The following is a 15,198-nucleotide window of genomic DNA, read 5'->3' on the forward strand; positions in this document are numbered from 1 at the left end:
AGCCACAAACAGCTACTTTCCCACTACTTTCACAAGAGAAGGGCTGGGTTTGCCCAACACCGCACTTCGTCCATGTATCACTGAAGCCCACGAGCAGAACTGAGGCCACAAAGCTGCCGAGGTAAGGTTATTCAGGTTACAGCGAAATCAGTGGATCCAGAAGCATCTCCTATTTGGACACACGTCCCAGCTGCATCCCAAACATACACACAGATATACTGGCACACATCAGCCACCTCTCTTCCCCAAGCCTTGATTTCCAAAGAAAAGAAACTGAGACAAGCAGGAAAAACGGAATGCCAGTATGCTCCAGGATACACTGAAGAGCCTTTAGCCTTCAAAGCCAGGACAAGATACAAGCAGAAATACAACCCTGATCCCTTCTTTTACACTGCTCCATGGAATCATACACAAACAACGCAGTATGCCTGTCTAGCAGTTAGACATAGAAAGAACTGTGGTGACTGTTCTGAAATTCAGTGAGTTATGTCAGTAGAAGGTTGGAAAATACACCTCTTCCCCGTAGATCAGATATCACACTTTTCCTAAAAGAAAAACACACACACACACACACACACACACACACACAAAAGCAATGGGTCTGGAATCACAGCAAGTCTTATACTGCACAGGATACACTGGATTTCCATGTGTTAGTCTCTTCCAGGCTACAAGCTATTACTGGCCTCTAAACTAATGTTTGGCTCTGCAAAGCAAGCCAAGCACCATAATTGCACTGCTTTTTAAATGAAGAGAAGACAATTCCTGCTGTTTTGAGAGCTGTTCTTACATACTTGTCATCTGCTCTTTCAGTGTATTTTCCTGAAAATACAAGTAGCAGCTTGCTTACTTGAGGTCGTATATGATCTTGAAAAAACTCAGTGTCAATGCACAGAAATCTCTTTTTGCATTGCAATAGAGTTATAAACGGATTCACACAGCAAAATGCAGTGTATTCTATCCTGCACTGAAAGCTCCTCCAAAGGGGGAGCTACTCCTGTTATTTGGGAAGCTAATCTTGCCTTTTCCAATTTTAGGTCCAACTCTTCCAAGCCAAGATTCCCTGGCTAGCTCCTTTTAAAAAGTTGCCTGAAGAGGTGGCTGTAAACTGCCTTAAGTCACTGAAACTGAAAGAGGAAAAAGTAGCTCACTGTCACTTCTCTTCTTCCTATTCCTCAAGTTGTATTTGGCATTAACCTGACATAGCAGAGGACTCCTGTTAAAGTACAGTTATCTTACTCATCAAACTGTTTCACTCCATATTTTAATGGAAAAGCCATATACTCAGGCAAACATTCTATCCTGTATAACAATTTTGCCAAAAACTTGATTCAATGTTGCTTGCCCATGGGAAGGAATAGCATGCTAATTCTCACCATCTTAGTTCTGCAACTGATTTTTATGAGCCAAACCAAGAGTCATCCTACTAGAAGTAAACTATACTTTATTGAATTTTAATTGCACCTTATTATATTCCTTGCAAATGCTGTTTTAATATTAAAGGTTGAAAAGGCTGAAAAGGTTGCTGCTAGATATGCTTGTGCAATGTGAACAGTGTACACATACAATGTTATATATACAAACTTGACAATAAGCAGTATATAACTTTTTCCTGCCTTCCTTCCTTCCCTATCTCCAGTTTTCTCCCACAACTCACATGCCTTCTTAACGTGCAACTTGAAACATGTGCAGCAAGCTCACAGGGCTTTGACAAAAGCTCTCAAAAGATACTTAAACTCCAGAAGCTTCTCAGCTTATAACTCAATTCTCTGCCTTTTATGACTGTGATAAAAGGCCAGAAAATATGACACAAGTACAATCTAAAAGCTAAGAAACTGGAAGAGAAATAGAGAGAGCTCACAATGTCTTTTGAAGTATGATTTTTAAGTAAACACTGTAATATTTTGGAGGCTACTGCTTTTTTCTTTTTAATGTGAGATGGTGGCTAATGGTATGTTAGCATAAACAGCAGCAATTAGAAATCTGTAGGCATAACAGCCTTGGGGACTTCAGTTGTAGTGTAATGACAATCACTAAAACACAGTGCTTCCTTGTGCATTACCACATCCCTCCCATTAAGCAAAATGGTTAAAAAAAATTCCCAACTTCTGCAACACCAAGGAAGCGTTTTGTCAGTCTTCAGTCAGCGCTTCCCAAGGCAATGTGTTTCCATTTTAATGTGAACTGACAAGCGTAAGAAATAACAATATTCTCACCTGGTTTTTCTGTTCTAGCTCTTTGACTGAACTTTGAAGTTTTTGCAGCTCCTGAACGTACACAGCTACCTCCTGAGGTCCTTTGGCAAGTTCAGCTCTTAACTGATTAATGGTAGCCTGAATGCACAAACAGAAAATCCACATTTAATACTAAAAGTTTTGTATGTATAACCCACCCCCAAAAAGCAAGATATCTGGTAACAAAATAACAAAAATCTTGTATATAAATAGCTTAAGGAAAAAAAAAAAAAACCCTTCTGATGTAACCTCATCTTGGAGCACTATCAATTACAACAATACCAGTGAGCGGAGTTTCCCAGCCAAGATAATTCATGTTCTATTCAAGAGACAAATCTGTCCCAGTCCAACAAAAAAATGCCAGGTTGAGCCCACAACTGATGAAAATCACAACAGATTATCCATTAACAATTATCAAAGTTCTAGCTCAAAGTGAACCCCCACCAAGTCACTGCAGTTATATTGCCAAAATCTTCCTCCAAACTCCCTCACCCCAGAGCAAAACGTCCTGGAAAAGGAAGCAGAAGGAGTTAAGACGCCTGGCCACTGGTGCACACTTGGTGTGTGACCTTTGAACACATCAACCCTGCAGGCCAGCGTAATCAGGGAATAAATGTTTCCCCATTCAACAGGACAGGTACAAAGCCAAATTTATCAGTGACTGCACAGTATTTATATACAATAATGAAAGCACAGAAGAAAAGCACCTCGTACTGGTTACAGCAGATGCCCTAAAACGTATTATGCTTGGGTTAACAGAAAATAATACCACATAGGGCACCACGTGACCATTCCTCTCACAGACCTCTGAGATCTTAGTAGAAGATGATAAAAGAGAAAAAGGGGTCTTTCACAAATGTGACCTCTCCATATAGAGTTGAAAACTGTGAAACCTGATCCTTGTATTAGATGGCAAGGGTAACTCTTTTTAATAGAGGGTGACTGAAATACTGAATTCCCTAATTAAAATGTGTTTGCAATACACTACCCAAAAGCTAGCAACTGACATGTACTTGCTACTAAAGCTTCTCTTCTTTGTAACAAACATGCCAAAGAACAATTTTCTTGCATATTTGTAATACAGAAAATAAAATGCACTGTATGAATGCACTCACTTGGAATACACTGTATACTAATGGCATTTTTAAATAAGTTTTCTTTCCCGTTGTTCTCATAACCACAGATTTTGGCAAGAATGTATAAATACTGATTTCAAGAATTAACTAATTTCTTTTCAGTTAAAAAAGGTGACAACCACAGAAACAATAACATTTCTGTTTCATACATACATACATCCCAACTTCTGTGCTATGTATTTTTAGAAGTTATAGACCCAAGCAGTAGACAACATACACAATATCTACAACCTTCCTACATAAATAGCAAGACTAAAAAAGAACATATGAACACACTCATTACAGGACTATATGTTGTTATTAACTCTGAGTTCTGTAATGCTATTCTTTACAAGGCTGTTTTATTACAGAGCAGCTAGTTAAAACATACTGGGATCTGTCTTTGGCAGATAACCTTTTCAGGATGTTCTCAGAAAACAGAGTATGGATCTTTTACTACCGAGAGAATGTAATGCAGAAAATGTGCAGAAGCTTGCTAAAGACAGCCCTGGAGCCTTTCAAACTAGAGTGATAGATAGAGATATATATATATTCATAGATGTATATATTCATGTAAATATTCATGGATGAATATCCACTCCTGATATTGTGACAATGATGATGAGTCTGCATGGTTAATGAACCAATAAGCAAATAGGTGCACATCTGTTTAAGAACAGAAAGCTAATACAAGAATAAAAAGGTTTCGAAAAACTTTTTTTACCTCAAATTTAAGTGTCTCCATTAGAAGCAGAAAAAAAAATAAAATGGATGGATGAAAGATGGAAATAAGCAGTGACAAAAGCTGTTAGTAGATACATTTCCTCAAATTTGTTGTCAAATATGGCTGTGTTTTTAATGCCTTTGCTTAGCTTTTAAAGACAGTCCTGGTTTTATCAAATTTACCCATAATTTAATCCACTCATCTTTTTTAATACTGTATGCATTCAAGATAACAATTTGCCAAGCCTATTCCTTGTATTTTATGGCTTGTAGGAAGACTTCTCAGAAAACTGAAACAGATCCCAATCTGCAGAGATTCATGCAAATGTTTAGCCCTGGAGCAGTGCAGCTGCTCTCATAACATGTTTATTATGTAGGATTCACTATAGTGAGAAGCTAAACATGGAAGGCATATCTCAAAATGAACATCCATCTGAGATATCTAGACACCAGAGTTTCAGGTGTAGCTCTAAAATAAGGTATAAATCCCAACAAAAACAGAAAAAATATTTAATGCACTTAGGTGACAACTGTAGAGCTATTCTTCTCAGGTTCTTTCTCTCCTGAAGCTTTAAATATCAGTAACGTTAATGTTTTAAGTGTATAATTTAAATAAAGTTTTTCAATAGTTAATATTCCTTAATAATCATCCTGAACAGTTAGAAAGAAATCCCATATTCAGAAGGATAACCAGCACACCAGTGTTCCAAGGCAGTATCACCACAAATACAAAAAGAGGTAAATCATTTCAACAATAGCACTTAAGGACACACAGAGTGACGATGCTCATTGTTATTCTCTTCACCCAGGCCATACGTATTTTAGAAGTTACACATTGGAAAACAATACCAATGTGTGTATCCGCATCCATCTCAGCAAAATGGCCAAGGATGGCCTAAGAACTGTGTTACTCTTTCAGCCCTTGAGGTGAGGTGGTCTCAAAGAGCAAAGCCAAGATGAAACACAGCCAAGCTTTTACGAGCAGCACTATACCCATGCCACAGACGGAGGGCCTGTTTTCTTAAGGCTGAGACTTTTCACAGCATGTTTTTAAAAATAAAGTGGAAAAGTTTTCAGCACTATGATTTTAAGTAATTCTGTTTTTTAGAAGAGTCTTTTCTACTGTCACTTCACATTGACAGAAAGGCTTTTATTTTCAACTTGTCTTATTACTAAGGTCTTAGACTATTGTTGCCATTTGTTAAAACTAAGCAGAGGAGATGGTAACATTTCTGAGAAGAATGTGACTACCACTGCTTGCCATGTTTTACCATGTAGAAACGCAGTCTTCTCTAGTTCAGACTACATACTGATGACACTAAACAGACACACAGACACCTGATATTACTATCATTATTGCAGTGTGGTTTATAAATTTTGCATACATCTAAGACTTCTTATATGAACACACAGGAACAGGCAGCAGCATCAGTGCAGCCTTCTCCTCCACCTGCCATTACATCCAGCAGAACTGAAGAACTTTTTTTTTTCCCCCTCCTGTTAAAAGCACTTTGAAACAGGTAGTTATGTCAAAACTTAAGCATGCCTAATTTGGGTCAACAGGAGCAGCTCCTGTTTCTGTGTATGTTTTAAGATGAAAGATTTCAGTTATGCCTATGTCACTGTGCAATTTAATCTTCAAATGAAAACTAAATATAATATCCAAAACCACAAAAGATCAGAGTGACAGTATTTTGAATTTCCATTTAAATGATGCAGCAGAGTTGTGAGCTCTCACAGTTAAAACCAAATTACAATTATGCAACAACTTACATGGCCACATAACCACATTATATTCAGAACTCCAGCTGTGATACTCCTTTTTTCCCACGTCTAATCAAGTTCTTGGCATACATAATTTTAACTTGAGAACAATAGTAAATTCATATTTAGTATAATACTGTACCCTCATACAATTCCTGGGACTCCACATATCTATTAATGGGGGGAAAAAAGGAGGGAGGGAGGGAAGGAGGGAGGGAAGTCGTAAAGAGCTCAGAATAATACAAGGCACAGCTCCTCTAAAGTTCTGCAGTGCAGGTGAAGAAACTGCAGTTCTGAAATCTAGGACACATGAAACACCAGGAATCCTTCATGCCCACAAATCTCAACAGGACAGAGGATACTAGAAGCAACTGTGCATCCTACAGAACTTCCAGTCTTTCCCTCATACGAGTTGGGGAATTCTGCAAGGACCTCATTTCACTAGAGACTATAGCTCTGCACTTGCAAGTTCTGAAGGCATTGTCTGGCCTGGGAGAACAGAAAAGGGAGACAAAATTAAAAAGTCACAGGCATCGCTGATAAAATGCCTAGTGAAAATTATTGCACTGTCACAAAGGCCATTGGCAAAACCATACCAACCAACTCGCTAATGAGATGCGACACACTCCAGCAAGAGAATTCGTCTGCAGATATGGATATACCAATTCTCCAGTACAATAAATTATGTTAGACAAAAGCCTTTTTTGTTGATACCATTTTTTTTAAGCATTTCGTGCCAGTATCTCTGTCAGGCAGCAGATTTCACTCACTCTTCTAGTAAACCACATCAAAAAGGCTTTAGTCAGGAGGGATCTGATTCCCCCTTAAAGACCCAAACCAAAGTTTCTGCACTTCTTCTCTCATTTGCACAGAAGTGCTCACTGGTAAAAAAGGAAAGCAACCAAAAACAAGAAAACCAAACATTTGTTAAGGGAGAGGCAGTTAACATGTATGGCAGTGAGGTGCAGTTTTAGTTTTAGCTTTACTTCCTCAAATAAATATTTATCATTAAATTCTATATGCAAGAACAATGAAAACAGGAAAACGTTTTCAGATCTCCCATCAGCAATTTAAAACATCTTCCACTGACTCAGCCAAAACTGAAGCAAGCCTTCACAAACATAACAATAGCTTTTATTTTTTACTTCAGGTTGCAGTAATGATGCTACAAAAACTATGCTGCTGTTGCCCAAAACCAGAAGATTATACCTTGACCTTAAGCCATGGTGAGGCCTGGTAGTCCCCCACTTTCTAGTCTAACAGGTGACAGGCAAGATTTGGAAACCATTATGTAGTTGATTTGGGAGAAGGTGAGGAACGCAGATTTGTATCTTATATACAAAACACACCTACAATAAATAATAGGTGTAAAAAGATTTCCAATTTCATAGTAAAAAATAGATAAAGATATGGTATTAAAACGCAAATAAGCTTACAACATGCATTATGATTTTTAATGCAGCTTTTTTCATTATGATGAATTAATATTTTCCATTTTCATATGAAAATCATTGCAAAATTAACACACACAACATTTTTAGGTATGACTTACCTCTGAGTTAGCCTGTTCTGCCTGCAAGTGTTTGCACTCATCTTTCAGCTTGTCAGATTCCCTCTCACGCTCCAAAGTCATTTTGTCCATCAGTGTCTGAACTTGGACCAGCTCCTTTTTCAGGACAGCCACATCTTCCAGACCAGGCCTTTGCAGCTGAAAAGTAGAAAAGTGGCAATGAGCAACATGATGCTGAGAGACATGCTTCTAGTGCTAATTTTATCTCTAAAAATCTTCCAAATCCTCAAGGTATAGACAAGGTGACATCTACAGTATGACAACTGAAAACCAGAAAAGTACACATTATTTGCCAAGGAAACAGGATTTAGTAGATCATGCTGTCTGTCAGTTCTTGCCTACTAAGCCTTGAACGTGTTGACTGATTTCAACCAAATCTCACAGAGGGGATAGGGTCTCAAAGATTAAATTTCTATAATTTTCATGTAGCTACATGGCTAGGTACAGGATGGAGACCCTCACTGTGAGAAAAGGCTGAAGTGACAGGGAATCCACTCAAGAAATTTAGCTGAAGTCATAATTCCTTGAAAAGTAGACTATATTGGTTCCTCTAGCAAGAAACTCAACAGGTAGAGAGGACTGGATAGCTGCAGTGACCAGGCAGGGCAAAGAGACTCATCAGCCCTTCAGGGCAGCTGACTATGGGAAGAAGAGGAGGTAAACAAGTCTTGCTTCCCTCGAAAGTCTAAGCAGTGGCAGAGGGAAGGAATGAAGATAAGCAGGAAGTTAGGAGGTCCCTTAACTACTGCTGTAAAAGCTACAAGGCTGCTGAGTCACTGGGATTTTTCCCTGAAGCCACGGCTGTATATAAAAGACACTAGGAGCCAAACTCTTGGAATACCCACACATCAGTATTACCAGTCAAGCACAAGAAGGAAAACATTAACATAAGCAAGGTGATGACAGCTGCCAGCCACCATGTCACAAAACACCTCTCCGAGCATTCCTTATGAATGCAGCTATCCAGGGGCAGTCACAGCATAACATCTAATAGAAAACAGGTGATCTAAAGACAGCTGTTCAAGTCAGCAATGGCATTCTCCAAATAAGTACAGGCCTACATAACTTATCTATAAGGATTAACACTCTGCAAAACTCCTTAAATATAGAGCATCAACATGCAGAATATAAAATAATGTAGTGTAAATTTTAATTTGCAAGTAAGAAACAATACATACTTCTTTCTTGACTAGAAAAATACTGAAAATTTAGGTCAGTGAAATAGACAAGAAAAATGATGTTATGAACTCCTTCTTAAACCACAAGCAGATCCCTCCAAGTTCCACAGTGTTTGAATACTTTAAAACTGTATTTGCAAGCAGTTGAGTACATCCCCTTTTAATTTGGAAATGACATAAAAGCATTAAGACTGCAATGGGAATACCAGTTCTGTCTTTAAGTCTTCTACTGCATTTCTCTCTTTCTGCAGTTCTTGTGTCAGGTTTGTCACTTTCTGTTCTGCACCTTCCCGAAGACTGGTTTCTTCATCGTATTTTGCTTTAAGATCTAATTAAGAAGGAAGTTGAACAAATGATCGCTTGTAGGAGTTGCACAAATGGGGAACAGAATCAGACTGCAGGTTAATATACTTACCCACAATTTCAGTGGCTAGTTGTGCTGCTTTCTGCTCAAATAAGTCTTTCATTTGCTTAATATTAAAATTTTCTACTTGGATCTCTTCTAGTTGACGTTCTAATGATTCTAGTTCCATAAAAAAGAACAGTATTATTTTCTAAGATACCTAGGACAAGGTTATACAGTTACTCACATCAATAATGAACTGCAGTAGATAAAAGACTAATTAATCCAAGCTCACTTAACATCCAGTTAGCTTTAGGAAAACGAACAACAGTGCTGGAAGCTAAATATCTACACGCATGATGCTGGAACCTGTCACAAGTTGAGTCCTATGCAGGATTAAGGACATAATGGTTTCCACTAGTCAGCAAATATCCCTTCATATCGTTTTAACATGCTGATTCCTGAGACCCGAACTGTGATTAGAAGCCATTTAATCATGATCAGTAAAATATTTTATGCACACATAAGGAAACTGTATTCCATGAGTGCCTCATGAAGACAAAACATGGAGCAAAAATTATTGGTCTGAGAAACAAACAACATTTCATTGTTTTCTTTGCTAGCAATGAGAACAGAAAAGCAATGAATAACATTAGCACTGACAAAAGCTATAGTTTAAATGTCAACAGTCACTGTTTCTCAGCAAAAGACTCATCCTGAATGCTTGAATATATGAAATGATTAAAAACATGTTGAAAACTATGACTGAGAGGTGCTTTTACAGTTATGAGAATTCTGCTCTCACTTCTAGAAATAACAAACGCCAAATGTCTCTTAACAATTCCCCACACCATAGCTATCAGGAGCTGCCTTAAGCACCTGCAATAAACTTCATTTTTCAGCATTCTGGCTCTTGAATTCACCAAAAATGCACTTTCATCAACCCAAAGGCTACACTGAACAAAATTTCGCAAATTCCAAAACAGTGACAGAAATTAATATAATAAAACATTAGCCACCTGCAGATGTAGCCGTTGTCAATCCATCAGACTTAGAATCCTTAAAAAAAAAACCATAAGAATAAATGTATCATTAGACAGTAGGAATAACTATTAGTACTTCAATAGTTCACAAGGTCTTTAAAAAAAGGATCCCACTTTTGGAAAGACATGGAAATAGAGGCTTCTGTGCTCAAAAACTGCAAAGCAATATAAAAATACCTGATTTAAAACAGCTATAGCAGGAAGACTGGAAAAAGCCGAAATGATTTTCCATTTCTCGTATCACTACACTATCAGACTCTTGGATTTTCAAGATTCCAGTAACAATCCCCCCCTCTGTTTTTTTTAATATTGAAATCTGACTCTAAAAACACAAGTTACAGACATTAAACAGAAAGGCAGCAATGCGCATTCTGAGAATACACACTACTACAATGCAATTTCTGAGGTTTGTAACAATTCAGTATTTAAGTAGCTTATAGTAACAAACTGAGTGAGTTTCCATAGGTACAGCACACTATAATTTGCCTTGCCTTTTTTGTTCTGTTCGTACGGGGTTTTGTGAAATCACACTATTGTTCCCCAAAATTTCTTACAAGAAAGACCTCATGGCTATGTTTCTCATAACAGATGAAATATCACATTCAATTTATTTTCTTTAATAAACTGAGTTCTGAATAAGCGCAAAAGGAGGAAAGGTGTGAACCGAGCTTGTAGTAAGTAGCATGGAAGAATCACTATCTATGACTTTGTTTTTCAGATATATACTTCAGATACATATTTAGTTTTCAAGAACATGTCAAGAGTCAAGTTATGGAACTAACTAAATCAGGCCACGTGCCTTACAAAAAAAGGTATTAATCTTCAATGTCAATGTTGATGATAAACCTGCTCCAAGTATTTTAAAGCAATTACTTGCTGCCGCTGCCCCTGCAATTTCTCTAGTTCTTTCTTCAGCTCTTCTGAATACCATCTCTCTTCCTAGAACAGAAAAAAGAGATTGGGAAGAGTGAACCATAAGTTCGGTTGCTTAAGATAGTAGACTACTTTGCAATTTGAAACAAAGAACCATATGCAAGTAAAATACATTTCCAACCTTCAGTGAAGCTTGCAAGTCCTGGACTTCTTGTCGGAGCAGTGATACTTCATCTCTGAATAAATATATCCATGGAGTGGAGAAAGTGAATATGCAGCGGTTATGTTTTGTCAATCACACTTTCAGTACAAGTTATAATATATATTAAGTAACTGGAAGACAGTTATAACCACATATTATATAAATATAATATACATAGTTCTATATATGTTTTATATTTTTCAAAAACTTGAAACAAACTGAATTAACAGATATTTGTTAGCTCACTTTCATATCATCACCTGAAAAATGCTAAAACATATAAAGTGGGTAAGTAAAGATATATATATATGCAGGACACAGACCTGGCCTGTTCAAAGAAAGAAGAATTAGTGGGGTTTTTTCTCTTTTTAGTATGAAAAGAGTCTTCCAAAAATCAAATGCAAGTCTAAGTTGGTGCATTAGCTTGACCATATGATTTCAGAACAGCAAAGCTTTGCATTGGGATGTTTAACTGTTTTACACACCTTATGAAAAGGGCAGGTCTATTCTCCTTCACTTACCATCCCAAGTAAGAGGGAGCATGCTGTCCTACTCCTTCTGCAACGTGCAGTTACATAATTTTTCCTCCACACAGCAATTCAGCATTCCCCACAGATACACTCACTTAATGGTATGAATGTTTAAAGCCTTGGGATTTTAAATTCTCAAATTTCATGCCCGAGTCTCCAGCCACGCATGAACACAAGATCCAAGGCTAAAACTCTTGCTGATCAGTTTAGACAGCATCCTTCTAAATCTCAGGACTCTTTACAGAATTACATAATTATACACACAAGACTAATGTTGCCTCACTGAGACACAGCCACTCCAAAAATGGGACACAGAGGTCATTACAACAGTGTCAACACACCCATTCTTACTGTTTACACAGCAGCAACACTGCAGGGCCTCCTCCAACACAGATATGTGCTGGTGTGAATATCAACATATCCTCTCAGATTTATACCATACAAATTTGTTGCAGCAATGCTGCATTACTGCTTCCTCAAAGATGCTCTTTCTTTTATCTCATGGGGGGGGGGGGGGAGGGACACTATTCCTTACTTAAGCTGGAAAGAAACAGATTCAATCTATACCTGCATACTACCATCATGTTTGGGTCATCAAGAAGCAAGAGAAACCTATCAGCACATGAACCAACAAAGTGATGTCAACAAGAACTCCAAGGTGGATCAATTTCAATGGCAAAATGAATATGTGATATTAGAAAGAAAAGATGATTTTCTGCTATTTACACATCATTCTGCCCATGTGAGACATGTATCCACTGGAGGTCTGCAAACATCAGTTTACTGAGACAGCCAGACCTGTAATCCAGAACTCCTTCACAGAGCAGGGAGAGGAAGCAGCTTTCTCACCAGTATAGGTAAATTAGCTAAAATTCACACATAGATAAAATCTCAGGCAGGTGAAACAGTTGACTGCACTGAAGCTGGGCCAGAACACATACCATATGTGTAACACTGAAGTATCAAACACCAACTGGTCTTTGTAATAGTTAAAGTTTTTGAACTGTATGAAAATAGTTTGTAATACAGGAGAAGAGGGAGGGCAGAAGAAGATGGCGGGGGGGGGGGGTCTGGAACATAAGCATCCCTCCATAGTAATTGCCTTGATATTCCCAACACAATTTTGCTTGAGAGTGATAAGATGAAACCTAAATTTGGTTTCGATATCCAGTGAAAAATAAATGGGAAAGAAGAAAAAAAAAAGTATAAAACATCACTCTGGAACCATAATTTTATTTTTCTTACTGCCATCCAAATCCTCACCAAATCGCCCTTTCCACTATGACCATGCTGCAATCCCTTCCTCCTCTCTGACACTCCTCTCAGCACAGCTCCTAAGCCTTGCCACCTGCCAAATCCCTGCCACCTCTTCCTTATGCTCCACACCATTCCCCATCTTTAATGCTGGTACCTGAATTTTAACACCAAGTACTAATGGCCTAGCAAGATCACACTGGGTATAGTTACAGGATTTACTCTTGGCACTTAACTGTGGTAGATCGTGGGGGGCGGGGGAGGTGGGGGCGCAGTGGGGAAGACGACACCATGTAATTCATAGTACCTAGATCTCTTTATTGACTAAATAAAGAGCTTCACCTCCTAACTTGGTCCTATGAATCACATGCAAACTCGCTTGTAGGTAGCCAGCCTGACCGGTTCACTGCTGTAGATCAGAATATTTCTTTAACATGGTAGTCTTAAGTCTTGAAAAAAATGTTGAAACAGAGGTTTCTCAAACAAGCATACAACTGAGAAAAATTAAAGAATGCCACACTACGAGGAAGAAATAGCTCAAGTGTTACACAACAGCTCTCACCTGACTCCCTTCACACCATCCAAACACCCGATCTTGGCCATTTTTTCAATTATATGAGAAAACAAAACCACTTGTCCTTGAACTGTCAAGAATCAGAAAAAAAATTTCACCAGCCAACATCTGGTTGACATTGGAAACTCGCAGGCATAAAAACAAATCTTTCACAAACTATATACACAATATAGTTATAACCAATTATTCCCCCATGTGAATGCTATTATTCTACCAGAAGTACCATTTCTGGTCTAAGTTATATCACTCGGAAAGGGTTTAAAGCAGACAGAGAAGAAATATTCTTAAGAATAAGTGTGCACGCAGGAAAACCAGTGTAACTCCAATGGTACCATACCATTTCCTCATGTATAAAACCCTAATTTTGTTATCTTTAGTTCTCCCCAAACTATATGACTCCCCATCTTTCTTTCAAATTATCCTCCACATCCGGTAACTTCTTTTTGGCTCCTCACACATTTGGAGAACACAGAGAATAAAAATGATTGTAAAAATAGCACCAGCTCAAAAAAATCCATCTCCCTTGAACAGGCAGGTCACAGAATGCTCACTTTCAAAAGCAGTATCAATTTATTTTGCTTACTAGTTTTCTTTCCCTACCAGTTAAGAAAACGGAGGGGATACAGGCTGTGGATTACAGTCCATCCTCCCATCACACTACTTACTGCTCGCCTGCTGTGCATGCTAACCAGACCCCACTGCCACAACAACTCCTCTAGTGGCAGAACTTGCCCTACAGAATCCCCTTTAAACATAAGCACAACATAATTCAGCTCCTTTTTGAGATCATACTGACATCTCCTGGCTGATATCTAAGAATAACGTCTGCAGTATTATTTCTACTTGTGAGCCAAGCACATCTGACAGATAAAAGATGCTATACGATACCATATAGTTTTGTCAAAGCAGACATACATGTTAAAATGAGATTATATTTGAGGAGCATAATCCTTTTGTTCCAGATGCCTTAATGACAGACTACTGAAGAAAAATACAATGCTAAAACTTAGGCAACTATTCTAAGTTTATTTTAAAATTTTGTCGTTAAGCTATGTGCCTTGAAAATGTCTTTTAAAAATGGTATTTTATCTTCTCTGAATAATTGTTTCTTTGACTTGGTGAGTTACTTTCAGCCCCTTCCTCCATTGCACTGTTAAGAAAAGTGCTTATAGGCCTCTAAGTCTCCTCTCAGGAGCTTCATCATTCTCAATACAAAGCGTGTGTTCAGGGAGTACAGGTAGAAACCCACCATGCTTGGAAGAAAGTGGAACTATCCATGAGAAAGGGCCTCTAGACCAGTGCATGAAGACGAGACCTCTACTAACACTGGCTCTAACTGGCTTGCCAGCTCTGTAGAATATTGGGGAGATATATATCATTCGGATAATAAGTGAAATATGTTACCTTTCACATTCTTTTCTTACAAAAAAAGAAACAAATTTAAAAAAGAGTTAATTACATAAATGCATATTTTTTTCCAATGTAACTATTTATCAGTTTGGGTCACATTTCTACTGGCCACAAAACAATTGAGTGATTTACTTCACAGCTGTGGCAGAAGCTGGTTCAGTCATCTAGTGAACACCAGCAAGGCTGTACAGTCTGAACCTCTATTTCCTGAATGAGGCAGGTCATCTGCTCACTATGACACTGTTGTGTGCCAAGCAGAAGAGCATTTCGGGGAGTGTGACAGAGCAGCAGCATCAACTGTCATTTATAACAGTCCCAAACAAACCCAAACAAACACTGAAGAACCAGGAGGAAACAAAATAAACCCTATATAAATTTTACCCTT

General features: G+C 38.1%; 1 protein-coding gene across 4 annotated transcripts in view; it reads right to left on the reverse strand.

Annotated features, from left to right (window-relative positions):
- Nucleotides 1-15,198, reverse strand: part of EEA1 (early endosome antigen 1) — a 78,060-nt gene that overhangs the window by 38,062 nt on the left and 24,800 nt on the right. For 3 of the 4 annotated variants that reach the window (XR_010388777.1, XM_064510203.1, XM_064510202.1), the window contains 7 exons: nt 11,025-11,079; nt 10,844-10,909; nt 9,947-9,986; nt 9,000-9,107; nt 8,791-8,912; nt 7,389-7,544; nt 2,217-2,333 (listed from right to left, as the gene is read on the reverse strand). Coding sequence is in view for 3 of the 4 variants with exons in the window: in XM_064510203.1 (XP_064366273.1) it covers nt 2,217-2,333; nt 7,389-7,544; nt 8,791-8,912; nt 9,000-9,107; nt 9,947-9,986; nt 10,844-10,909; nt 11,025-11,079 (664 nt within the window). In the remaining variant the exon portion in view is untranslated. Of the gene's footprint in view, nt 1-2,216; nt 2,334-7,388; nt 7,545-8,790; nt 8,913-8,999; nt 9,108-9,946; nt 9,987-10,769; nt 10,910-11,024; nt 11,080-15,198 lie in introns of all 4 variants that reach the window. The other variant, XM_064510204.1, reaches the window with a different exon arrangement.

Source organism: Dromaius novaehollandiae, chromosome 1 (genome assembly GCF_036370855.1).
Source record: "Dromaius novaehollandiae isolate bDroNov1 chromosome 1, bDroNov1.hap1, whole genome shotgun sequence".
Taxonomy (NCBI): domain Eukaryota; kingdom Metazoa; phylum Chordata; class Aves; order Casuariiformes; family Dromaiidae; genus Dromaius; species Dromaius novaehollandiae.